Genomic DNA, 27,913 nt, shown 5'->3' on the forward strand with positions numbered 1-27,913 from the left:
AGAAAACATGTTCAGCCCAAATATCCTGGAAATTTGTCAGAAAGTTTGCTTCGTTGATTTCTAGCTTAGGTTCGAATATGGGTCATCTATGTCAAAAACTAGGTCACAGAGCCCAAATATTGAAAAACATATGTTCATCGAGGGTTTATTGTTATTTTACTGTTTTAACATCATTTAAGGTACCAAACTTCATGAACTTATTAACAGTTAATTGTAATATTTTGGGACGAGTTATATAAATCCAACCTCAATATTGTAAGAGTAATTGCCCGTGGTATTTTTTTAAACAAATACATATTTGCCATGTTTTTACACACCTGTTTAAAAACTGGACATATAAAAGTTCCACCAATGGTATATTGAATGGCAGACCGGCACCATCCAGTATAGTTTCCGATCAATTACTTTTGAACCCTTTGTCCGATCATGACCAAATTTGGTCAGAATGTGTATGAACGTGTTTGATAATTATTAAAATTGCTGTAGTTACCCGAGCGTTTTAATTATAGAAAATTACCTAAAATTGCCATTGTCCTATCAATAACTTTTCAAGCCTTTGTCCAACCATCACAACATTTGGTGGGAATGCGAATGGGCATCAGAGAAAAAACTTAATCCCTGTTATTGTCCTTTAATTATCAACAACTCAATAGTTTTACTCATGAGCGATATAGGGCCATCTTGGCCCTCCTGTTTATAGTAGCAATAAAATGTTATTGTTAATTATACATACATGACGATATGTGTTATTGCCAAGTTAAATTTGGTATTATCTTTATAAAGATTCATGAATTAATTTGACTACGCAGGTACTTAATCTTTTTATTTCAGCAAAACATTTGTATATAGGATCTGTCGAGAGTCATCATATCAAACACAATTTTGGACAACGAGTTTATGAAATTAATAAGTAAGCGATGAATACTTAGATGATATCCAATAGATATCACAAAATAAACACTATATTTAAAGAAAAACTTTGCTTTATCTTTAATGGTGATGTCCCTAACGGTAAGATGTCGTCATAAAATTGTGATATGTTCATGACTTCATTTCCCATTCAAAAACAGAAAGTAACGAAAGGCTTAAAACAACTTTAGTTTTAGAAGATTTCATTATAGGTTTGAAAAGTAAGGTTGATATTTTCAAAAGTTACATGTTATGATTTATATTAAATACCATCCTGATAACAGTTCATCGTGCAAAGAAAGAAAAATATGATGAACACTGAAAAGTATCCATAGCTTTGATGACCTTTTATTCTTCAATAACATTTTATGCATAAGAATTCATTTAATTATACAATTAATTCAATACATCTTCAGCAATATATTTCGACCTTCGTAGATAAAGTATGAGCTTGAGCTTAATCTCCTGCTCCCCCCCCCCCCCGAAAAGGCTATTTACTTGTTAATTGCAATCTGCCACTGAAGTTTAATGATGCTGGGTCAGACAGTACTGGATTATTTGTGCGACTACATTTTTTAAAAAACTTTGTGATTAAACATTTATCTTTGACCTACAGACCTTACAAATTATACAGGCCATCTACAATGACAACCTACCACAGACAGTTCATAGACCTAGGTCAAACCCTTCTCAAGTTATTGGTCGAAATTCAATAACGTTTTAAAAAAGTCGTAAACCTTAAACTTTGATCAACTGATCTCAAAAGGCCATCAAATGGTTGAGAGCATTCTAGACATATCTAAAATTGACGTTTCGAAGTCCTACGTAAAGGTCTTCTTTAGTCATTGTGCGTAAAAATCATTGTTAACCGACCGCCAGACCGAGAGACAGACGGATCGACGGGCCGACATTTACAAACATATAACCCCATTTATATATATATATATATATATATATATATATATATATCCGATCTAAAAAGCTGATGACATATGTCGTTACGTTTGACATTGTATGTAAACCATTTTGCATTTGATGAATCGTATTTTGAATTCTCTAAAAGGTGAAAACAGTTTCTAGAGGGCGGTTATAAAGGTTACATATCTTTTTGAATATTAAATGTGTATGTGAAAATACTCTTAAACAATGACTGCGATTGCAGGTGCTTTGGTGCTGACATCTGATAAACAGTATGCACAACTTCAAGGTGATATAACAGTAACCTGCAACACGAGTGAAAATGTTAGCTCTGTTGAGTTTAAAAGAGATAACAACTATGTGGGAAGATGCAACGCATTTAATTGTGAGTCAACGGATACAAACAAGTCAATTGTGATCCAAAATAACATCTCGTCTGGAAACAACTTATTCGCCTTAACGATAAAGAATTTTAAAGTGAACGACACAGGTTATTATACATGCGTCAATTCGAATAAAACGGAACAGGTCTCTGGAAAAGAAATCACGTATGCAGGTAATTTATACGTATTTTTATGTGCCGTATAAATTTTCTATTTGATTGCTAATTTTTTTTGGAATTAAAATGTTCTAGCAATTGTAAATATCATTAATTTATAGAACAATTGTTGGAAATAGAAATCTGAGGTTTATACTTTTTTACATCGAATCAACTGTTTTTGATAAGAAATATATTTTTACTTGCTTTGATAAGATTTTGAGTTCAAACAATACAAACATACATGACGCCTACTAAGCCAGAGGGACGTTCAATGCCGATGTCGATTAAACGTTGACATTGTGTAAGATTTGCACACCGTTTCGACGTTAATTGATATTGTCATATTTTGACGTTCCAGTTATGCCATGGTTTTCCTTGGGCAACATAATTTTCAACATTTTCTGAATTAAATCAGTTATACATAGATAGACAAGCAAACAAAAACACCTGTTTACGAACGTACATTCTAACTTAATATGTTATACAATGCTCTGTAAAATGGTTTAATTATGTTTAAAAACATAACCAACAGCACTTTGCAGGGGTATTTTTATCTATAAAATTACATGTGTAAACAATACCCGTAAGCAATGTTGTCTTTGTATATTATCACTGGCTACTGCTCAAAGAAAATAGCGCCGATATACAATCCCATTTACATTGTATGTCATTCTGAGCGTGTTTCATGTTTAACATTATGTTTAAAAGTCAAACGTATAACATTCTACATAGATATAACCAATTTTAAGATCATTGAATTAAATAATGAGTTTGATAGTACTGTGGTAAATGCAATTTCTGTACATAGTATGAAAACGTTTTGAGACCTTCCAACTGTTCTTACTTCTCTTATGTGCTGAGAGTCGAGATTGGTATATAGGTAAATCACGCTAAATCGCGCTAATAATCTCAAGGATTAGTGGGCGAAGAATTATAAAATTGTATATATAGAATACTAGTTTAGAATGAAACACTGCACAAACCTAATTAAGAATAACCATATTGGTTTACCATATATCGTGGACAAACCTAAATGTAGCAGGTATATCTTTATAATATCTAAAATAGCAATATTTTCCAGAGGGTTTCAGTATTCTTAGTGCATATCAACAAGCCCGTGGTTTGGATTTTCAAAATGATACAATATTGATAATTCCATATAGGAAAACATATTTAAACCGGCACAGCTCATTTATTTATAATAAATTGTCTCTGTTTCCGAGATACTGATAGGAAAATATTTCTTATTGCATTTGAAACTTTTTAATGCTCATGTGATATTTGCATTTGGTCCTTTAAAGATTTTAATAAAAACCCTCTGTTAATTGAAATAAGAAGTGACAGATATATCTGTCTATCGATATTTAACGAACATGTATTTCAAATTATCCAACTAATTTAGTTCCAGGGAAACTGAAAGTCCATAGCACGTATTTTCAAATGTCAATATAAGTCCTTTGTAACTTATAATTGGACTAGCGAGTTGGAATATGAGATATTGGTGTTTGACCCCTCCGACTGTGTCATCCCAAAAGGGGCAAATTATGTAATATTGTGCCATTGTTTATGACAAGTGGTAGAACATTGAGAATAATACAATTATGATAGCCACATTAATTGCTTGGACCAATTTAAGGGATATGCTTGCTTGCATATAATTTGGCGATTATCGCGTAATTTACTTTTCATATAAAATATGTATTTCTAGAAACGGAACTTAATTTGATATTTTTAATATTGGAATATAATTATATTTCATAATAATGAGTGAACGATTCATTTTGGTTCAACGTCAATATACATTGCAACATTAAAATATTTGTCAATTATGTATTTAAATACGCCTCTTTTAAAACAAAAGTTTGTACGTAAATGACATTTCACTCTAACTTTATGCATTTCATGAAAATAAAGTGTTTGTTTCAGTATAAGATAGCAATATATTTCACCTCGTGAACACCAGATGGGAATATTTCACTCGTGGCTATGCCTCTCGTGCAATATTTTTGGTGTTCTCTCGGTATATACAAAATATAGTTACTTTGATGCTTATAATTATGAAGTAAAATATGATGAGAATTATGTAAAAAAAATGTATTTGATTGTTTCAGTTTCCTACCTAATACATTCCACATCATAAGAGATCCCACGAATGTGATATATCATCTTGTGAAATTTTATAATATTACCACTTGGATATTATCTGTATCACATCGTACTAAAACAACTCAATATGCTTATCACTGTGACAATACAGTTTTAAAAACCTTCCAGATGGTTATTTTTTGTGATTTTTTCGTTTTGTATAATGGCACCGTGAGCATTTTCATTTGTTTTTCAGTTGACATCACGTTAGTGACACTGAGGCCAAAGGCGAATCCTATATCGGTTATTGAAAACACCCCGCAGCTATTTCAGTGTCTTACGTCAATATGTCGTCCGAAGGCCAATGTTACGTGGTATCTGGGCTCCGAACAACTCACTTCTGCAACTGTGTCCAGCCCCTCACAAGATGTCACTGCTAGTACACTTAACTACACCTCGCAGCAAAAACATCAGAACATGAACATCTACTGTCAAGGAAGTAATGGTGGTCAAGTACTGACATCTGATAAGCCGATGATAAACGTTCTTTGTAAGTTTTGTTTTGCTGAGCTCTTAATTGCACTCTTAAAATTGTATTATTGTTCATGGATAGAGTAATAATAACTTTCCATTTTGAATTAGTAGCTCAAATAAAATACTTATAATTAGATGTTTAAAGTTTTGTGTGCGAAGTAAGAGATACGGTCGTTCATTTCCTACGATCGGTCTCTTAAAGTTCCACTTAATTGCGACAGAAAAAGCTGATTATGTACCTATGCATAACTGACGGTTGTATGTGATATACCACTTTCAGACGTGGAATTTTGAGAGTCGTACGCAGAAACCGCAAAATGAATAGTACATGAAATGATATACTTAGCTAAACCCAAACGTATATACGACCTTAGACATCGTTATCGTTTTCAGGTTATAAGATATAAATTCTATATTTTTAAGATTTTTCCTCGTACATTAAAAAAGCAAACACACTAGGCAGTCATATCAAAGTTCCTAATCAGAGCATTTCTGATGTTTTTTTTTCTTACTGGCAGTGTTTATATCAACGTAACAACTAACACTGATCAGAATCAGAATGATACGAAACATACTGATGAAATATATTTCAACAGTTTTTAAAATTGGGTTTATTTATTTAGTTATTTCACTGATGTTGTTTAAGTTATTAAAATCAGGTTTATAACATTTTCGACGACTGCAATGATACATGTGACCATGATCAATAACATTAATTATTCTTGATTTTCAGTGTGCATGAAATTTTGTATTATAGCTGACTTAACGAAGGATGCAATATAATTGTTTATCTATGTATATTTGTACTATGTGTGAATTTCAATTGTTTACTAAGCAATTTAGACCCTGAACAACAACATATACAGAGACGCCTTATGCATCATACAATCATCAAAAGTCCGTAAAAATGTTTGAAATCGATTAATGTTACCTTATTGTGAAGCCGCACACTTTAAAATGCATTGTCAAAAAACGGATACTGTTGCGCTTATTTATGTATTTATTAATTTTCAGATGGACCAAGTCAAATCGTTTGTAAACTTGGTGGATCAACTATGTCCTCTGCAGTATCAGTAAAAGAAGGCTGGGAGTTCCGCTTAGACTGCAGCAGCGACGGAAATCCGTCACCAAGCTTTTCCTGGGCGCTCCCTGGGGATGGACCAACTGATACACTCTTCATACGCAGCATCAACAGAACACACACTGGAAGATTCAGGATAATAGCAAGAAGCAACTTGATCCCATCAGAGCAACAGGCAGTTAATCTCACCAAGGACATCTATGTTAAAGTCGAGGTTCAATGTACGGGTATTCTCTTTTCTATCGTATTTATGTATTTTCTAAGAATCGTTACACCATTAATTAATGTGTAGAAATTGTATTTGATCTATATTTAATACATGCGCAGCTCAGTAAAATTATCAAGCTTAAATACAGTATTTAATTTAGGTCACAGCCATAGTATAAACAAATTAAATCAAATACATGCACCTGCAATTTTTTGTTAGTATTATAAGTTGGGTATACTGTTTGTTTTAGATCCACCAGATCCACCGAGCTGCCGCGTCGGATCGACTGCCTTATCATCAAACATAGTATCTGCAATACGAGGAAATACTATCACAATCAACTGTTCCTGTGATAGCAACCCGTCATCCAGATACTCGTGGTCTGTAACCGGAGTATCCACTCCTACTTCTGGACAAAGTTTTGACCTGGTCGTCCAGAAAGCGACTACGATAACGTTGACTATGGAAAACAGCATGCAGTTTACAAACGGAACTACCGAACAGGGGAGACGTGATTCGCCATTCGACGTTAGAGTTCTTTGTAAGTGCCTCTACCTAATTATTAAAGAATCAAAGCTCAGTATAGCATTTACAAATAGCTACGATCTTTTAGGTCCAGTACTTTGTAAGTTACTTTTTGGTCTTTAACTGGGTATACTGTTCGATTCAATGAAATATTTCAAAACAAATACACCTAAACAAAACACTTAGCCTATCCTACAGATTTTGACAAACTTCGTACTGCAGGTATACAGTAGGTCCACACCAGTAGCTTGGGGTTTTAGTATTGCATTTATCGGTGCGTCATTGGGTTTTAAGGGACGGACAATGTTATATAAGACAGTTGTTAGATATATATGTTAACATGTCCAATTACTTCTCATCTTCATAGGTAATTTGCCAAGTCAGACCCACTTCATAGTCTAGTCGTATTATACCCTTAGATGTCAAACGACTGTGATACGATATACCTATAAATTTAATCGCCTTTAGGTAATCTGAGGCCCTCGGAGTCGAAGGAACTTGCCACGATAGTCCCTCGTTTATTTTACGTTACGCGATCGTATGTTATATCTGCGACTTTTATACCTGAACGCTATAACGCAAATTTGAAATCAAGACCTCTCAACCAAAGATATTCCTCTCCTTTGTAGCCTAGCTAAAACGTACTAAAACTGAAAGGTAGGAGGCTATTTATTAACACACTGCTTCTTAAAATTGGCCAAGTTAGCATATGAACATATAATCCGATTATATCTAAATAAATGAGAAAGTTACTACGTGGCAAAGTAAATATGTTAAGTTCGGTAAAGAGTAAATTATTTTGAGATAACATTTAGCTATTTTTATGCTGATATTGTATAATTTAAGGTCGAGCATGAGCGCTTGCTAGAATATACAGGCATTTAGAGCTCAAAACAAAGAAAGTTTGCATTAAATTTTGGTCTGCTTAAACACTACCAACCATTGCAAAAACACGTTGCCACCGCGGGAGAGATTGCGTCATCGCGGAAAATCGAGGGGATAGTGCTAGCCAACGCGGTTGTGCGCGTCATCGCCGCGTTCATCTGCTGCTATTGCGTACGAATTCCGAAAACACGCGAGCTGCGTAATGCCGCGATGCGGCTTATCGCGATATGCAGGTATTTTAACAGGTAAAGGTGATAAATTCGACGAATGTTAATTGAAACGTGCTCGAAGAATAAATATCACTCGATTGCGAGGGTAAACAATTTCATCTCTGAAACTTGATAAGTATGTCACTGGAGTATTGAGTGTTCGTATTTTGAGTATTTTTAAAAGTTTAATGACTCAATATAGTATTTATTCACAATGACAAATGTATAACGAGGACATTCGAAATTTAGGTGTTTGTAACAATGTGACAATAGCGTCTGAATACTTTCACAGTTGCAAAGCCTAATTTCCAGGGATCCAGTTTTGAGTACGAACCAAGATTTGTAGATTACGGTTGGAGTTTGTTTGAGTTCAATAAAATTGACTAGAATTTTATGTATAGGATGAGAACAAAGAAAAAACATTCAGAGAATTGAAAGCTACCTTAATTACCGTAAATTAACACTTCGCAACGCCGCGTGTCGCGCTAACTCGACGCGGCGGAACGCGAGGGAATTATAGGTATGAACGCGGTGGGCATTATGCTTTATCAATCGCGGCGTTTAGTGAAAATTAGATTAAAAAGTTAATGTATGCGGTAAGGAAAAATTGGTTGGTTGTGTGGAACTGTTCATGAACATGGCATTTGCTTAAAAATCACATTTCATTTCAAATTATAGAGCACTCATTTGCTAATATTTGACATACATTCTGTACGATGACACATTCAAAATTGAATTGATACTTAAAATGTTCAATATCGTGTGGAGACATCACACACCATTCAAAACCAATGTTTTTCTTGCAGAATTGTTTGCTACATCATTTCATGTCGATAATTGTAATGTCGAACTCATAAAGGGGTTTAATTCCATAATTGGAAATTTTGCCTCAACCGTAGCAACTTCTGGTCCGAAATGTCTGACACATTATAACCGTTTCCGTACCATTATTGTAATGCACGTCCCATCATATCCGTTTCCTGACCATGATTGTTATGTCCGTCCTATCATGACCGTTTCTTAACTATTATTGTACTGTTCGTCCCAACATAACCAGTTCTTGACCATTATTGTAATGCAAGTCCCATCATAACCGGTTCATGACCATGGTTGTAATGTATGTTTCATCATAATCGGTTCATGACCATGATTGTAATATCCGTTCCATTATAACCGGTTCCTGACCATGATTGTAATGTTCATCCCAACATAATCAGTTCCTGACCATTATTGTAATGCACGTCCCATCATAACCGGTTCATGACCATGATTGTAATGTATGTTTCATCATAATCGGTTCATGACCATGATTGTAATGTCCGTTCCATTATAACCGGTTCATGACCATGATTGTAATGTTCGTCCCAACATAATCAGTTCCTGACCATTATTGTAATGCACGTCCCATCATAACCGGTTCATGACCATGATTGTAATGTATGTTTCATTATAATCGGTTCATGACCATGATTGTAATGTCCGTTCCATTATAACCGGTTCATGACCATGATTGTAATGTTCGTCCCAACATAATCAGTTCCTGACCATTATTGTAATGTCCGTCCCATCATATTGTCCACCCCATCATAACCGTTCCTGACTATGATTGTAATGTATGTTCCATCATATTGTCCATCCCATCATAACCTTTTCTGACCATGGTTGTAATGTAGGTCCCATCATAACCGGTTAATGACCATGATTGTAATGTCCAGCCCATCACAACCGTTCCTGACTATGATTGTTGTATGTTCCATCATATTGTCGATTCCATTCTAAACGGTTCTTGACCATGATTGTAATGTATGTCCCATTATAACCGGTTCCTGACCATGATTGTAATGTGTGTCCCATCATAACCGGTCCATGACCATGATTGTAATGTAGGTCCAATCATAACCGGTTCATGACCATGATTGTAAAGTCTGTCCCATCATAACCTGTTCATGACCATGATTGTAATGTCCGTCCCATCATAACCTGTTCATGACCATGATTGTAATGTCCGCCCCATCTTAACCGGTTCATGACATGATTGTTTAGTCCGCCCCATCTTAACCGGTTCATGAACATGATTGTAATGCACGTCCCATCATAACCGGTTCATGACCATGATTGTAAAGTCTGTCCCATCATAACCGGTTCATGACCATGATTGTAATGTCTGTCCCATCATAACCGTTCCTGACTATGATTGTAATGTATGTTCCATCATAACCATTTCCAGTCCATTTTTGTAATTTCTGTCTTAACTTCTGCTTATTTCAGCATTCCGCAAATTACTACTTCCAATCAATACTTTTAATGTGTTTTTATCAGTAAATGTAAAAATCGTTTACTCTGATATCTTTCTGGTTAATGATTGTGTGTGAAGAAACGCATAATATAAAACTTTAAGCAATAATTTATTAACAAAACAAAAGTCCTTTTACAAACACATTCAAAATCACCATGAAGGCACTCTTTAATAAAACTGAACAATATGTTTAAAAAAGAACACTTCTTTAAGAACAATGAAGAAATTCACAGTATTATCTTAAATCGTCAAATGCACTTCAAATACATTTTCTAGCAGCAATGCTAATTTTCATCAAGAAATCCAGTGAATTGTGCTGATGGGTAGAGCTCTCTTATGCGCTTCACAGCACATGCTAGCAAGACAACTCGCACTTTATGTCCAAGATAGCACCAACACCACCTAACCAGTTGTCTGTAGCCGACATACCTCATGCGTCTGGAGTAATGAATGATGCTTAGAAATTCATAACATTTTGACTACATTTATAGGACTACAAATTCATTGTCACACAAGTTACAAAAACCTTGCAATGACAGTAAATGATGCATTAATTTTGTAAAACAACAGTTTGGAAATATAATGAATTGAACGAAGTGAACACAGACAACTCTAAAATATGACAAAACCCTACATACTCGTTTCGGGTTCCCAGCTATTCACCATACTGTTGTCGATACTGGTAATATGTGTTTCTAGAACATACTGGTCCAGGCACATGTAATCAAAGCCCGTGTGGCCAATAATACATCCTACTGCATACGACAGACTCATGTTCAGTGTCCATTGATGGGAAATTGGTGCATCTTCACCTGGAAATAATCATTTACATCTTAATTTAAAGACTGAATAACTTTTGCAATGACGAAATATATCAATATCTAAGTGGTCTTTTTACAAATAAATCTCATGTACATATCTTTTCTTGTCTAAGATAATACACGTGTAATACGGGATTCTTCCAATCCCTATTTCCCTAGCTTTCATTTTATTATAGGGTTCGTAATTGTACTTGCAAAACCTACCAACATGTTGTTTATGAGACATTTCCTTACAAAAGGGCTTCACTCAACACTTTTGTACATTTTCTGTCGCTGTAATCATTGCTCAAAGAATAAGATTAAACTCGAACTGGATCTTCGTCTACGGGAGGTCCTTCATTTCTTAACGTTTTCATTTTCCCCACGACGATCAATCGGCTCAAATCGATACGGCAATGCACGATTATCATTTATACCATCGTTAGATGTTTCATCATCGCTTAATTCCAACGAATTAATTTTCTAAACTCGTTGTCGGCCATGTTTGATTATAAGAATGCATCAGTGTTACTAAATGCTACATAACAACAAATTGAAAAGATGAAATTGTGTCTCAAATAGATGAATGTATAAACAAATAACAATCCGGTATTGGTAAACTTGAAGCTCATTCTGGAAATTAGCAGCTGCTATCGGAAGTGACCTTTATTTAATCAATCAAATTTGTTGAATATCATTCACAAGTGTTGAGTGTTGCTGGGAACCTGCGTTTAAAAAAAAAAGAAAAGAAATTAAATTGTGTGACTGATAAAGCAAATCAAGTAACAGAAGAACATGTTAAGGGACTAAAAGTACAATGTGGTGTTAAAACGCAAGAAAGGTTTGAAGCTCAAATGCAATTTCTGCAAGAATGTTTAGATATCAAATGTGAAATAAAGAAAGAGTAACATGTAAAATCTTCAAAATTACTTAAACCGGTAAGCATTAAGCAGTAAACTTGGAGGTGAAACTTGTAGTGCACTAGCAGGCTTGTCGCTGTCGAATGAAAATTACAGAGTGGCAGAAAAGGTGCAAACAGAAGCAGTTATGCATAAAAACAACAAGATTAGTGACAAACAGGACATAAAATGCATTGTTTTTAGTAAAAACAAGGTATACAGCCAGACAAGACAAAACAAGGGTAATCTGCCAACTCATTTTGAACAAAACTATATTTGAGTGACGAATGGGTTAAGCCCAAAATCATTGGTTTGAGAAAATTACGTTGAAAGAGTAGCTGCTATAAATGCTTCAGGGGAAAGGCAATTCATCGCGTGATAACAAAAACAACAACAAGGTGTGTGTACATTGTTGTCAGCACAATGAGCATCATCGGATCTTATGTTCAAAGAAATTTAAAAGTACAAATGTATAATTAAAAGTGCAGTGAAACTTACGAGGATAATACAAAACCTCTCTTGTCCATGGGTGAAATTATTATGATGCATACGTGGAAATCTTGTCCTTTTGAAAGAAAGGCGCGTGTTTTACTTGATTCTTGAAACTTAAATCACGCAACATTTGGCATTTGAAATTAACGTAAAAAAGCTGAAACGCAAGAAATGCCTCTGGTAACGTTTATCGGTAACAAAAGTAAAGTTATTATGTTTGCATCTATAACATGGATAATTTTAAACATCTGTCTCCATTAAAATCAGACATTAAGGACTTCTATAATGTCAAAACGATCGGCGTAACACATTTTACAAAACAGTTAAAATATCGAATGGCAATTATAAACTTAAAGAACACATCGAATCGTTTCCACTGCGTGACGAATATCCATTTGATTTTTTTACTTGGAATGACGTTATGATGTATAAAACAAATTCTAAGATAAGGTTTCATGGTATTTAATCTTACAAATGAAGAGAAAGAAACTGCCGAAACAGTATGGTTCTACACACACAGAAAAAGAATTATAATTAATAATTAAAGGTATATTCACATCACTAGCTGTCAAGAAACAATTTTACACAACATCTAGGTCATTTTTTTATTACTGAGATGCAATGTGCAACATGATCAAGCAAAGGATAGTTAATCGGAAAGACGTGCTATTTAATTACTAAGTAAGTCCAGATTTACAAACATAGTGATTTTCAAATACCACGCACGAATGATATACAGGCGTTTCCCAAACACTAAGTGAGATAGGAAACAAGTTTTGGATACCCCATGGACGGTCAACTGTGAGAAGGATATTGCAATTATGTTTAGTTTGCCACTGTGTGGAGGGGGGCCCATATCGATTACCACCAATGGCTTAGTTATTGCGTGCAAAGATTAAGGAAAGTGCATCCTTTTAAAAAACAGGGTTCGATTACTTGGGAACTTTTAGTTTCAAGAATTAAATAGGCGTGATAATAAGGGAGCATGTCTTTGTTTGTGCATATTCATCCGAGCAGTGCACTTTGAAATGGTTCAAAACATGTATGTAAGTTAATTTCTGATGTGTTTAAGGCGATTTATAGACAAAAGGGGGAACCGACCGAATGATTTTATAACAATGCAAACCAATAAATTTAATCAAAATGATTCGATCAATTTAGGTTGGTTAATACCATTCAAAGCAAATATGTGCAAAATGTCTTATCAAATAATGGTTTTACTTGGACTTTCATAGTTGAAAGATTCTATGAGCGATAAGTTTGGCTTGTACAAAGCTCATTGACAAAGTACGATGATAAACACATATTAACAGAAGATCAACTGCAAACAAAAATGCTGGGGCTTTAATGAATTATTAACCGTGAACATACATATGAGATAACCTCAATTCCTCAGTGCCAGAAAATTCAAGACATTTAATATGTTTGAACCCAACAACTAGGATTCAAGAAAGTGATTCTGTTAGATAAGACCCTGATTTAAAATTTTATATCAAAAATAAGGACAAGTATACAGGGGCGTAGCCAGGCCTTACTGAATGTTACGCACGAAAGGGGGAGGGTTGTGGCAGGGGGAAGAGCCCTGTAGCCCGGGGTGGATGTGTCGGGGGTCTCCCCAGGGAGGAAAATGGAACTAACATGTTGAGCTCTGAGGTGAATTTCGGGGGATTTATAGGTTCGAGGTGGCTGACTATGTAGTTACCAAGTGATTGATTTAGGCCCAGTAACATGAGTTGATATTCCTTTTTTCTGATATCATTTTTTAGCTTATCCCTCAACTTTGATTCCATAATAGGCCATAGTTATTTTCTTTTTTGATATTGATGATACGCACATGCGTAAGTGCGTAACGCTGACTACGCCCCTGAGTATATGTTCTAAACGATTATACTGAAATCCAATAACGTCAATCAAACACAAGTCACTTAACAGCAATGAAATTTGTTTTCTAAATAAGAGATTTCTGACTTGAAATTCATAAAATTGTGCAAACAATAATTATGACTTGAAGTTGCAATTCATAGAAGACCGTTTTAAATGATAATTCAGAATAATTAAGTTTGTGATGCAAGCACACATAATTAATTTTATTCTTAGCGTTGTCATCGTTTAGCCTTTATATAATTAAATGGAACATCAATGTAGTGTTAAAAGTGATGATTGTCTAAATTTTACTTCAGTTCCACCAGTGGTAAAGCCACTGAAAAACGTTACAGTTCTCGAAAAAAGCCAAGTTAGTGTGGCTTGTGAAGTAACAGCTGGTGTTCCAAACAAGACCGTATTTAGATGGGAGAACATATCTGATATGACCTCAGTCGCCACGGAGCAGACACTTCGCATCGCAAACATTAGTCGAGCACAGGGAGGATACTACAGATGTAATGCTTCGAACTTCATGGAACCCACGGGATATGACTCGACCTTTGGCAACAGTAACAATACAGTCTACATTGATGTACAATGTAAGAAAAAAATATAAAATCAATGTATATATAAGTTTCAGGTCCAAAAGGCATATATTTCAAATTGCAATTGACAAAAAAATGCAAATTAAAACCAATAAAAATACTGGCTTGGTTGTAAGTTATACACCTGTATAAATACCTCATATACCAAATATCGGGCATGGAATAATCATAGGAATAAAAGCATCACTATATTGAACCCAACAAGACAGTAATTTAGCAATGTTGCACTGTATTATTCTGAGCTTCTCGGATATACTGATATATATATATATATCATGTTGCGTGTATATGGTTACCGCTGTATTATTTGTATGTTCATTTGTCCGGTCCAATTCTAGACGTGCGGGCATTTAATAATATACCATTATTTCGGTATATTTTAACAGCCAGATTCAAAGATTTGCTACAAGTTTGTAAAAAAACTATACAAAGAGCAAGTATGTACAAATATTACCGGCATACAAATGTGTGTGGTTTTGGTTTAAAGTGTTAAGCACAAAACTGTACTTTTAAAAGTAATATTCAATCATCTTTAGGCTTGTTAAACATATTTGCTATATAATCTACTTTTTATACAAATTGGAAATTCATCAGTTAGTATAACATAAATTTTAAAATTGACGAATACAGATTTTGGTATTCTGTTAGATATCAAATTTCATGCCATTGACACTTAAAAGAATGCCAAAACGAATAAGGTATTCAGTAAAACATTTATGTTTGGTTTGGGGAATGCTTGAACTGAAATTTCGTTTGTGAGATGTTTTGATATTCCCTCCGTAACGCTATTGTTACTGTCTTTTTCGACGTTCGCATATCAAAGCAATACAAATATGCATCAAAAGTATCAAAATCCCAGGAGTAACTTAACATTATGCAGGGAGTCGTCAAATTCGACAAAAGAAAAGAAAAAAACACACAAGACAATCCTAAGTGGCCGGTGGAAGTTTCCAGGTTTCTAAGCTCATCGGCTATGTTTCTTACAGAAAGGCAATATTCATGATAATATTTTATGATGAATGAAACGACTCTGACTTTAAGTATTGCTGCATGAGTAAAACCATAGAGTGACACTCTCCACTCAGAAACGTACATATCCTACAAAACACCTGGTTGAAAACAAAAAAGCATACCCATAACCTATTAATAAGCATCCTTACTGATCAGATATTCATTTCATATGTATTTTCTTTTGTATTTCAGATGAGGCCAAAGTGACGAATTTTACACAATCGAATGTTGATAACGGGCAAACATTTCCAGTGAATGAAACTACACATGTCAAATTTTATTGCCGAAGTCAAAGCAATCCATTTTCCAAAATGGTGTTGTCTAAACAAAATAAAGATTTGAAGACAGCAAATAACACACACGAATTGGAATTCGAGATCAGTAGAAGTACGTGTGAGGACGATGGCATTTACCAGTGTACAGCGCAAAATATACACAATACTAAAGCTGATATAAAGTCATTGACGGTTTTCGTCAGATGTGAGTACTATGAATGTTGGTTCCACTACGATCTGTTCAGCATTATTATGGCATTGCAACTATTGTTGAATTTTAACTACCATAGGTCGTTGCTTTTTTGTTTAACCAACTTATGAAAACATAATGTTTATCACTAGTAAGAGTATAATATTAATAGTCGAATAATGTCTCCGTTACATTACATAACATATATGAATTATTTACGTTGTACACACGTTGAGGGATAGCCTTTTTAGTATACGCTAAATGTCAATATTGGTCGTCTTTTCGACTGACTCCTGTAGGGAATCAAAGGCATGCACATAAGTTTGTAAAATAGTGTGACCGAGAGCAAAAATAGGCCCAAAACATATATCGGTATCGAGGGCAAGCCAGGAAAGCCTATAGTGTTAATCATGTCCGAATTTAAAATAATGTATAGAAAACATATACAGTTACAGTCGTTTAAAAGATCAAGTTTAAGTATTAGCTGTACAACATGGAGCACATTAATATTTCATACAAAACCAATAATAGGTTAAGATGGTTATTGCGAAACGACCCCTACTTTCTTGCTTTTATCTAGCCGATAATTAGTATCAAACAATATTTCCCTAAACATCCAAAATGAGGGTAATAGTACATTTATTGTCACAACGACAAGATGAAGATAAAGATAATTTTTCTAATCCGTTTGCAGCATAACGACATAAATATTAGCTTATTTTTCAGGTTCACCTCGTGCATCGACATTGGCCCCAACACAACAGAACGTAACAACCCCTACCAACGTTTCTGCAGTATTAACTCTTAATTTTGTAGCCTTTCCAAGACCACGAGTGGCGGAAATTGTGTGGGAAAATATTTTTCCAGATAATGATACGCGGGTTACCGTTCGTAATGGCTCAGATGTTGACATACTTCTTTCTGAAGACCGACTTCAAACTAATTTGTCCTTCCGTTCAGTAACACCAAACAATTTCGGTCATTACCGTGTACATGTCAAAAATGAACTTGGAAATTACACTACAACGTTTATACTGAAGGCGCAAGGTAATTTACATATCTCTTTTACTTTCGGAACATATCGTATATTTTTTTTACGTCAGTCTAGAATATTTTCATTGAGTTTCACTATCGTTTGAATACATAAGCCTCCAATAGATACAACAAGCTAGATAGATTGGTTAAAAGTATTCCATCCAAACAGAAACTGTATATAATGATAGATGAAATTGAGAAACAAAAAACAACAATCTGAAAACGCAAATAAAACTCAACGCCAGGTCATAGCTAAGGCTGGCGCGTGAGGAGAATTTGTTATGCCATCAATTACGATTTTCATTTATAACAGTCATTGCAATTTAAAAAGTGTAAGGAGACAGTGGTTCACAAGTATCCAATTTGACCTGGCTGAAAAAGGACACTTGTCTTTTTTCTAGCATAAGAACATTTGACCATTCCATTATTCTGTACAGTTAGTCTGGTTAAACACATCCAAATTGTCAATACAAATGTAATTGTCGTTAAAATATCATTTGAAAACATCATAGACGCAACTACCGGAAACAAGGAAAAAAGTCATAGCGCTGAACGAAAAGCTCTGTTACAAAAATATACCCTAGAAATTTCACACCCGATATCAACAGACTCACGCAATTGTAAAAAGTAAATTTGCGAGAAAAGAATTACTAGAGCACTCCAGAAGTGTTGTTTTAAATGAAATCCCATACTTCAAAATGCCTGTTAAATCTAAAATTGTATTTAACTAATTATTAGAAATGTCTTTCTGTATACAAACAAATTCTTAGAACTAGATGAAGTAATAAAACACATATTTAAGTTTAATGTTGTATATCTGATATGTACTTACATATTTTGGATAGACTGAAAAGAAAGCACTTGCAGTTGTTAATTAAAATATATAAAGAAAGAATTTCCAATTCAACGAAAATACGCATATTAAGACTTGATCGATTTAAAAAAGATGTTTAATCATGAAGTTTATCCAGCGATATCTCAAGTTTTATATTATAAAGATTGCCATAATTATAGCATCAGGATGGAACATTTAAAGCTTTTTCTCTTTTACAAGGTCTCTCTTCTGAATATTGATTAATTTAGTTCCTCAGACGATCGACAAGATAGAAACTCGTCCAACATTTCCAATTTTCGAACCCGTACATAATTCTTACCTTCTATAAATTTGGCATGGAACTCTCTTCTGATAGAACCAAAGGCCTTAGAAACTGTTCCTCGTTTGCACTCTTACCTTACCGCGGATAATTACAAATAATATAAACAGTTCTACAATGAAAATTGTTAGCTTCATGTCCTGCGCACTTGCATACGCACCACTTATAGTTCCCTCCACCATCATACTTGTGTCAAACAAAGTGTCTCCACTCCTGTCTGGAACTGTGAAAATCAGAACGCCTCATATGAGTGTCTTCTCATGTGTCTTCTATTCGCTAATCAAAGGAAGCTTCTGCTTATTTTTGTGCAACCGTTGTCTTAAATAGATCTACGCTCTTATATGGTAACGACATTCAGGTGGTGATGGTGGTGGTTGTGGTTTTGGTGGTGGTTGTGGTGCTGCTGCTTATTCTGTCTCCCAATAGATCAATAAAATAATAAAAACGTGGATTTAATTCATTTCATGGTTTCAAATATGCAAATATCTTGCTTAAAGTATCTGCAATCTGATAAAAAATTCCTTCGTACAATTTGCACAACTCCTTAATTCCACTACATGTGTTGCAACGAATACATATATATATATATATAAAAATATATATATATACACCTGCTACATATTGAACCACAAAACTTAATGAAAAACGATTTTCTAACTTTTAATGTTATGATTCTTCAAACTACATTTTTACTGTGGAAGGCCCTTAATGTTAAGCGTACCGTTGACAAAAGGAGGGAAAATATATCAGTTTCTTCTATCGTTCCAATCCCTGATATTGAAATCGCAATTATATTGACATGTTGAGAACTTAAGCTCGACAAATTGTGTTTAAACCAATCACTCTCATGCTGTTGGTTGACATGGATTAATACGTTGATAAATCTAATCGTACCGTCAATCATTTTAGTCAGAACAACTCAGTTTGATCGTACCCACTTCATCCGTCTTTTCAGTCACAATCTCACGCTTAGCCATAGTGTTGCAAAACCCGAATTAGCACTTTATATCATCTGTTAATAAGATTTAATCGAGTTAGTGTTTACAAATTATTTATACATTGTACCTGATACTTGACCACGGCTGTTGTTTGTTGGCAATGGTCTAAATCAATTCAGTAATCAAGGCTATTTCAATATTGGCAAAATATCAGTAGTGAAAACAATAAACTAAAAGGAAAATTTCGAATGGTATGGAAAGAGTATACAAAACTTATTTCTACCAAAACATATAGAACAATAATATAAAGAGTCCGTGTTTGTTTACCAAAATTATGATATTAATTGTTTATAAGAATACTGTGAAATACTTTGAGACCTTCTGAGGCACTATTTTTCATCGCGTTTTTTATATTCATACAAATAAATTTTAGTTAAACGGCCAATTTTCCGATGACGAAAACTACCAAATGCAGGTGTCCAACATTCACGAGCTCAATAGCATTTGTGAAACAAAAACTAGTTTTTCCATCATATATTACTCTTGAAAGATAGTAGTCCTATTTTTAAACACACTCATGAAGCTTGAAAAGTGCTCAGCCGAGATTAATTTGATTGTATTGCTATGGAATCCTATAAACTGCCATGGCATCATCTATCATTGTTAAGCAACTTTTTTAGTTGTTTCTCCGAAAAGGCAATACACTTGTTCTACTTCAGTGATAAAAAAGTATTTGGCCATCTTATGTTTCATGAAAAGCTCTCATCTAACTTATATTGAAAATAAGGTCACTCATGGTATATGTTTTTGACGTCAACATTGCTGAAGGTGAGGTAAAAAAACACTTATTATATTGATAAGTGTGTACATTTAATAATTCGACGGATTATGTGATTGATATTGTTTGTGTAGGATCATAAACAAGTCTGCATTAATATAAAAAGACTCGCAAAAAGTTACTTTAATGAAGTGTTTGAAGCATAATGAAGATTCTTTTATTAAAAAGAGCGACACTTGACGCACGTGTTTGAGGAATTCAGCATGAACCATGATGATTATTCAATTTCTCTTTTGTTTATTTGGAGTTTTGATATCAACCATTTGTACTCAAACTGAAGGGCGTTGTTACCCTTAATATCGTCGACGTTGTTATAACTCACATCATTATCGTTTACAATAACACCCACGTTAAACATCTCCAAAATCCGACGTCTAATTGCACTGTTTGTCGGTGTTGCTACCAAGTTTTCCGTAGTTTTTAACCCCTCCAATTACCATTGTTACTGCCAACCACAGGTGTTTTACGCGATCGTTACTCCTCACTACATCGTTTTCCCATATTTCCCCTTTTCTATTCATTTCAATCGCCAGAATTCCTAGTGTTGTTTACACTTCTCCCTCAGTCGTTATCAAATCCCTTGCCATGGTTTCCACGCCTGTCTCTTTTGTTACCTGTCGTGTTTTTGTAACAGTTCTTATGTTCATAACTCTCCTTTTTGTTCAAATTACGGTCTACGTTGAATCCTCACTCCTCTATTGTCATGTTTTAGTGTCCCCTCGCCAATGCGAATTGTTGCCCATCATATGACCGCTGTCATCGTTTCCACTAGTGTCGTTGTTTTATAACGTCCCGTCATCTTTGTTATCAATCCTGTCTCCGATACTACTAATTTCTTTGTCATTGTAACTTGTCCCGTAGGGGGTAAAGGGACCTACTTATATGTTTTATATTCGCAATGTTTTTACACATTTGTTTCAAATTATTTTATTGTGTTGTGTTTTTACAAAACGCCTGTGTAATGGCACGAATGGTTACGAAGGACAATGAGATGCGGCAATATTTATATATGTGTGTACATGTCATGCCCTATTCGGTAAATTCGTGGCCATGTCTGTTTCTAGGACAGTGGCATAATTCATGTTCAATATTGTCACAATGTGGGCTTAAAATGATATCCTTATGAATGAAATTCAGATATACAACCTTTCATTTCAGAGCGTCCACATTCTCCTTTCATTCTGCAACACTTACAAAAAGTCTCAGTTGACACGATTTACATTGAATGGACACCCGGGTTCGATGGAGGGCTTACTCAAACGTTTCACGTAGAGTACAGGGACATTGGATCTTCCGTCTGGAGGAAAGATGATGTTATTGCTGGACACTTTTATCACACCATTGTTGGATTGAATCCTAAGACAATGTACAAAATAAGAGTGTTTTCAACAAATGACATTGGAAATTCAAGTGCATCAGAGGTTTTAACAGTGGCAACATTAAAAAGGCCGGAAACTGGTTAGTACCGAGTTAAGAAAGAATGTATTTTTCCAATCGAGCGTATTTCAGTGTGTTAATGTCTGTTTGTCAATTCGATCTGTCGGTTTTATTTGTGTCTTTCGGTTATTCGTAAACCCAATAAATGCATTTGATTCGACTTTCAATGACTGTTCAATATTAGTATTTGATTAACGGTATTTTAACATTGTATTACCGAGTGATTCCCTTTATATATTGATTTTAGGCGGATCACCTGTTGTGCTTATAGCAGTGTTAGGTGCCGTCGCGTGTGGAGTCGTGCTTTGTGTTGTTATAATAATAATCGTCAAAAGAAGAAAGGCAGGTATGTATGCACCTTACTCCCACGCTTAAAACCAACCTTCGGAAACTTAGCATAATGACTTAAGCGTTATTGTTTCCTCTGCTTCGAATACAATCTAATGCATACAGGAATTTGCAGCTCATTCTTTAGAAAGGGTTCATATTTCTTTAATTTAGATTTCTTGGATAAAACTTGTGTTTGAACTTGTTGTTTCCAACGCAACACATTTTGAGAGAATTAATCTTTAATCGTTTCAGGGAAAAGGACAGATGTTGACAGATTAACCAACGAACAGTAAGTATTTCGTTATTGGTTCATACTCAGTTAAGAGGAATCTCAACTTTAGGGCTCAGATTAAATTTATGTCATTTTGTGAGCCTGGGTAGTCTGACAGTTTTATTTTAACCCTGAAAGGTGCGACTAGGTTGTTATTTGATATATCTTATGGATATATTGCCATGCTTACCATTAAGAAGTCATAGTCTTTACGTAGATTATATGTAATTTACAAGATGCAAACATTGCTGTCATTAAATAGGACATATAAAGTTCGAAAAATATACAAATTTCATCGATTGACTATATTTATAAATATTTAAATGCAAATGAATCATTGGCCGCACTGAACGAATTGCTATCTTTTGCAGAACAAATCGTTTTACGCTTCGTTCATTTTCAGCTGATATGATGATATAAACATCCTAAATTCATACAAAATGTACAATTTAAATTCGGATAATGACAAGAAGACAATAACCAAACACCGTGTAAGAAGGTGTGCTTAGTCTGTTGTTCAATATATTTTATAGCACTGCTTTCCATGCCATAGTTAGAAGGAACATTTGAGATGCATGGTCAGTCATCAATTTATTGAGTCATTTAACTTTTTAAGAGTATACTTTCTTTTGCAATATTACTCATTTCCCGAACACATGACCGTATCGACTTAATGTGATTTTGAGTACAGTCCTGAAGCGTACTGTCAACGGTTTAAAGTCTTCTAGAAAATAAAGTTTATGCTTATGACATCCATGTTGTGACAATTGAACCGATCAAAATGTGCAAACGCGATTAAGTGTTGGAGGTGGCGATTTCTTTCAGCATTTGTATTGATGTAATTCAGCTAAAGACTGAATATAACATAATGCGTTAACGGAACATTTAATTGACATTGACAGTGAAATGAGTTTTGAAAAATGATTTTGTTCAAATATCATCAACTAATATACGTTTTTAATATACAATACTCTGGCTTTTAAATCAAATGGTTTAATGTAATTAATGTTAAGCATTATATGCCAATTATCATACAATCCATATGCGTTGTACTACTAAATAATGGTGTGTTCGGTTTAAATAACCCTTTTGATCTATTTTGTGCATAAAGGACGTTTATATCTCACAACCTCTTATCATCGTTTGAGCATTCGAAATACAGTTCGACTGCCTTTAATTGTAAAAGGGAATCTATATTTGTTTGACTCTGCATCCTAAAGAAATATAACGCAAAATTTCTTTACCTTCTGTTTAATTTGCACTTAAACACACAATTTCCAGCTATTTGGGTAATACCAAATTTAAAGATTCTACAATGAACCTTTGCTTTATGTTTTGCATATTAGTATGACAGATAATAACCGAAATTATTCAAACAGGCTTTGTTGAGAAGAGGTGTGATTGAAGCGTGTGCTTAAATACAAATGTTGTTAATCTTCATTTGATTTATATTTTAAGACAATTCTATTGTGTCTTTTTTTGGTTAAAAAACCTTTGTTTGTATTTAATAATTATGTGATTGCTTGTTGATTGTAAAATACCATAATATTACTAAAAAGCGGTATGCTTTTATTTTCACATTTTTATTTCGAATACAGGTGTAACTGTAAGTTGAACAGCTTCTTCAAATTCTACTTGTATTTAATACAAACGTCTTTCGTTTATTCTACTGACATATTCACTGTGCGTTTACTAATACGTACTTTTTGAACATTGAAGGTCAGGACATGTTAACTTATAGTACATTAATAATACAACAGAATAATGCGAGACTGTTATGCACGTGTTTGTCAATTGCAGTCAGCTGCAGTCCAAGGCGAACACGGACGAAAATGAAGAAGATGATGACGGTATGTGAATGAGTGTTTTTTACCAGGCCAATGTTATACAATTGTTAATACAAATTGATGCTGATGTATTTTGCATCATAAGTACGACATAACGCAGCTGTTTTGTTTATTTAAAAACTGGAAAGCAAAACTATTTATTTCTATGATTGGTTATGATTTGTTCAAGTCCTCAATTGTGTTTTAATCCTTAGAATATGTTACCTTTTCATCAGCGAGAACATATGCTTTCACTCATTCATGAGCATTGAAAACTTTCAAGAACTTTTACGTCTTTTTATAACCATTTGAATAAGTGTTTGTCATTTCTCATGTATACGTTTTAGAGTGTCTTTAGTAAAAGAAATATCTTATATTTAAAACTTAGCATCAATATAAAGTATACCGGAATAACAACCTTCAAATAATAGGAGTTAGCAGATTAGACTCGCTTTTATGCGAAAATCTGAACTTGTTAATTTAGTTTAGTCCGAATAAAAGTTGAGTTAACTTATTCAATCCTTGAGTAAAAGGTTGACATTCACATTATTTACAGCACAATACAGTACGGTATCGCATTGAAGTCGAAACATGAAGTCGCTTGTGAATAGTGTTCATAGATTTAAAAAAATAAATGATTTTACTAAACGTTAAATTCAAATATTTCAGTCAAATTCACCGTGACACAATTTATTCCGACTTGTTTGCAACCAATAATGGCGTTCTGTTGACTTTATTTGACGTGGAATATGGGGAAAAACAAATATAAACTAATTTTCATAATATTTTGTAAGCTCTGCATTAGTTATAACCTTATTATAAAAAATTAAAGATTGCTTCATTCTCTATTGTGGCGGAATGATGTATAATTTCAAATAAAAAACATAACTCATGCATATATTTTAGAATTTTCCAATCATTTTACGAAAAGTAACGATGTAAAAATGTACATATATATCAGGTATCTCCATATGAAATTTTAGTTGATGTTGTATGCCAGACAATGTACACTTTTCTTACCGGTCTGCACACACCTTGTATTCGTCATGAATGAAACGCTATTTAGTTCCCATTAGTTAATAAACAATATATGTGGCCAACTATTACAATAACGAAAGAAAGTAGTCCTTTAAATCCATGAACTGTAGAATGACTTTACAATCAAGTCATTTAGGGCTGTACGAGCCTGTGTGTGAGTGTTTATAAATGATATCTTGAACCTTCCATACACTCAACGATTTTATTTGAAACAAATTATCGAGTCATTTTTCAAATTCTGACGTCATTCCTATTTTCTTTCTTTCAAAGATGAAGTGATTAATCCGTTATATGGAGGAGGTGATGATGTACAGGACCACACAAACAAGGTGGAGGCTATTTATTCCCAGCCTCAGAAGAAAAAAGCTGCAAGCGTGTCAAGTGGAGTCAGTGACCTATATAGTGTTGTAAACAAAAAGCCGAAAGGTAAGTGTTTGAACACGATCAGTCCGTTCTGTAGTTAAAATCATATACAACTTATTTATTAATTACCTTTTTCATAGCTCGGCACGAATCATTTATTTTCATTTGTAAAGATTTACATTCATGGTAAATAACATATTTCTAGCTACGCATATGGGGGCTATCTTATTTGTTTACAATTGAATTACATTTTATTAAAAATTGTTGTTGCACGCTAGCATGCTGGTAATAATGAACAATACGTATCTTAATAGGAAAGAAGGGAACGGGAAAGGCATTGAAACAAAAGAAGAAAGCCAAACCCAGCGAAGGTAAGTTATTTTATTTACCAATTTGCTTTGTACATGTGGGATAATAATTACAATACTGATAATAATGATAGTGATCACTGCGATGCATTTATTAAAAGATTCTAAATATATATATTTAATTAAGTTTGGAGGTTGTTAACCTATTTATTTTGGTATGTCAACCTAACAAGAGGCCATACCAATAAGCATTTTATAGACAAGATAGGCACTGTTTTGTTCGCAACTCTCTTGTTACAGATAACATGCAGTTATTTCATTCACCAACTGGATAGCTCTTGCTTTGGTTTCAACTCCTCTTTGCACTTTTTCCTCTGTTTATGTCATTGAGTTATCGTATTGCTCTCAAATACGACAACAAAATACAATTATTGGACGTATAAACGCACCGTAAAACATACGTTTTATCTCATATGTAACTATATCATTATATTCATTACATCAGTATAATGTTGGAGATAAGTTATTGAGTTCAACATACTTGTGAATGCTATTTTAATAATAAATACATTCAGGGCAATGCACAATTTCTTAGGCAAAATGGTTACATTTAGATAAGCTTGATGTTTTGTTTCAAGCAGCGTTTAAATAATCAAACGTTTTGATTTAGTAGGATGTAAAATCATGCTATTGATTTTGCACCAGTCAGTTACTAACTTAAGATCACGTTTTTACCTGACATTCAATGCTAGGTATATTTCAACCGGATTCATGCAATACCATTAATATATGAGCCGCATCGTACGATTTTGGGCCTTCGGACATAATTATTATAAATAAAATAATAAGTAATAAAAAGTGCCACACTAATGATTTTTTCTGTGTATATCAATTCCTTCCAAACTTCATTTTCTCGACGATTTATGACCATTCGCTTACTCATATTTCCATAGCAACCATGGATTTCGTCCCGACATATCTTGACTGCATCAATAGATGTTTAAATCGGCCAAATATATTGAAATATAAAAATGATTCCGCATTTTTATCTTAATTTACGTTCCTTAAGGAGTCTTTGTTAAGAAAATAATTTCAATTATAAGCTAGTTGTTATATTGAAACGTTATTTTGGCACGTCATTTGAATAATATGCTTTCGTAACGACGTCATGTGAATGACGTCAAATATAGTATTCAAAATGCAATACATGATATCACTTGTAAACTAGGATCTTACGGAATTTAAATGATATCATTACGATTTTTTTCCGAATTTCTTCCTGAAATATCATTTAATTCAAATACCGTGAAACATAATAATAGCAAATATATGTCCGAAGGCCCAAAATCGCTCATATAATGAAATAACAGTTGAGGCAGTGTTTATCCCTGTGCCACTCCTGAGTCGATGGTATTAGAAGCAGGCTAGATTGAATATGTTCACCTTTTACTTACAGTTTTCAAAAAGTCAAGAAAGGCTCAAACATCTGTTCCTACCTTTCTGAAAAATAAAAATGTTTATGTAAAGGTCAAGGACTCCAACTGAACGTAGAACGATTCGTTCAGGAAAATGATAGCGATTCGTTAAGTGAACATCTGACGATTCGTAAAGAGTTTACGAACGATAAATTCATTCTTATTACGACTCGTTAAACATCATACATAGTGAATACATATAAGCTTTTCCAATGTTATTATGTAAAGCGACTTTTTTCCGTAACATGAATGGTTGTTTTAACTTCAAACAATATTTATTTCATGAAAACGCATTGGAACAACACAGATTAAACAATCATTAGGATAGAAAATATAGCTGAAATTGCACATTAGGGAGACTTTCACGTCTAAAAGCAGATCTTTAGACAATATAAGGGGAGAGGATAACTCTACATACATCAACAGTTTGTAATGGAAGTTGTTCATAATGCTCGTGTATATGTCACTAGTTCACAATGAATTATGATTACTGCCGGATAAAGCACTTATATATCCTAGCATTTCTCACTTTGCAGTAGCTCGTATCTTAGAGGTGAAATCCATGTACTATCTG

The 27,913-nt window shown here is 34.0% G+C and overlaps 1 protein-coding gene across 1 annotated transcript in view; it reads left to right on the forward strand.

Annotated features, from left to right (window-relative positions):
* Positions 1–4,903: 4,903 nt before the first annotated feature.
* The window catches only part of LOC128235057 (nephrin-like), a 31,291-nt gene continuing 8,281 nt past the window's right edge, over positions 4,904–27,913 (forward strand). Inside the window, exons 1-12 of the mRNA XM_052949763.1 lie at positions 4,904–5,003; positions 6,002–6,289; positions 6,527–6,817; positions 14,563–14,844; positions 16,054–16,341; positions 17,053–17,373; positions 21,450–21,749; positions 21,976–22,074; positions 22,311–22,347; positions 24,130–24,179; positions 25,464–25,619; positions 25,871–25,927. Coding sequence (XP_052805723.1) covers positions 4,931–5,003; positions 6,002–6,289; positions 6,527–6,817; positions 14,563–14,844; positions 16,054–16,341; positions 17,053–17,373; positions 21,450–21,749; positions 21,976–22,074; positions 22,311–22,347; positions 24,130–24,179; positions 25,464–25,619; positions 25,871–25,927 — 2,242 coding nt within the window. The 5' untranslated portion in view covers positions 4,904–4,930. The remainder of the gene's footprint in view (positions 5,004–6,001; positions 6,290–6,526; positions 6,818–14,562; positions 14,845–16,053; positions 16,342–17,052; positions 17,374–21,449; positions 21,750–21,975; positions 22,075–22,310; positions 22,348–24,129; positions 24,180–25,463; positions 25,620–25,870; positions 25,928–27,913) is intronic.

The sequence above is a fragment of the Mya arenaria genome, chromosome 5 (assembly GCF_026914265.1).
Source record: "Mya arenaria isolate MELC-2E11 chromosome 5, ASM2691426v1".
Taxonomy (NCBI): domain Eukaryota; kingdom Metazoa; phylum Mollusca; class Bivalvia; order Myida; family Myidae; genus Mya; species Mya arenaria.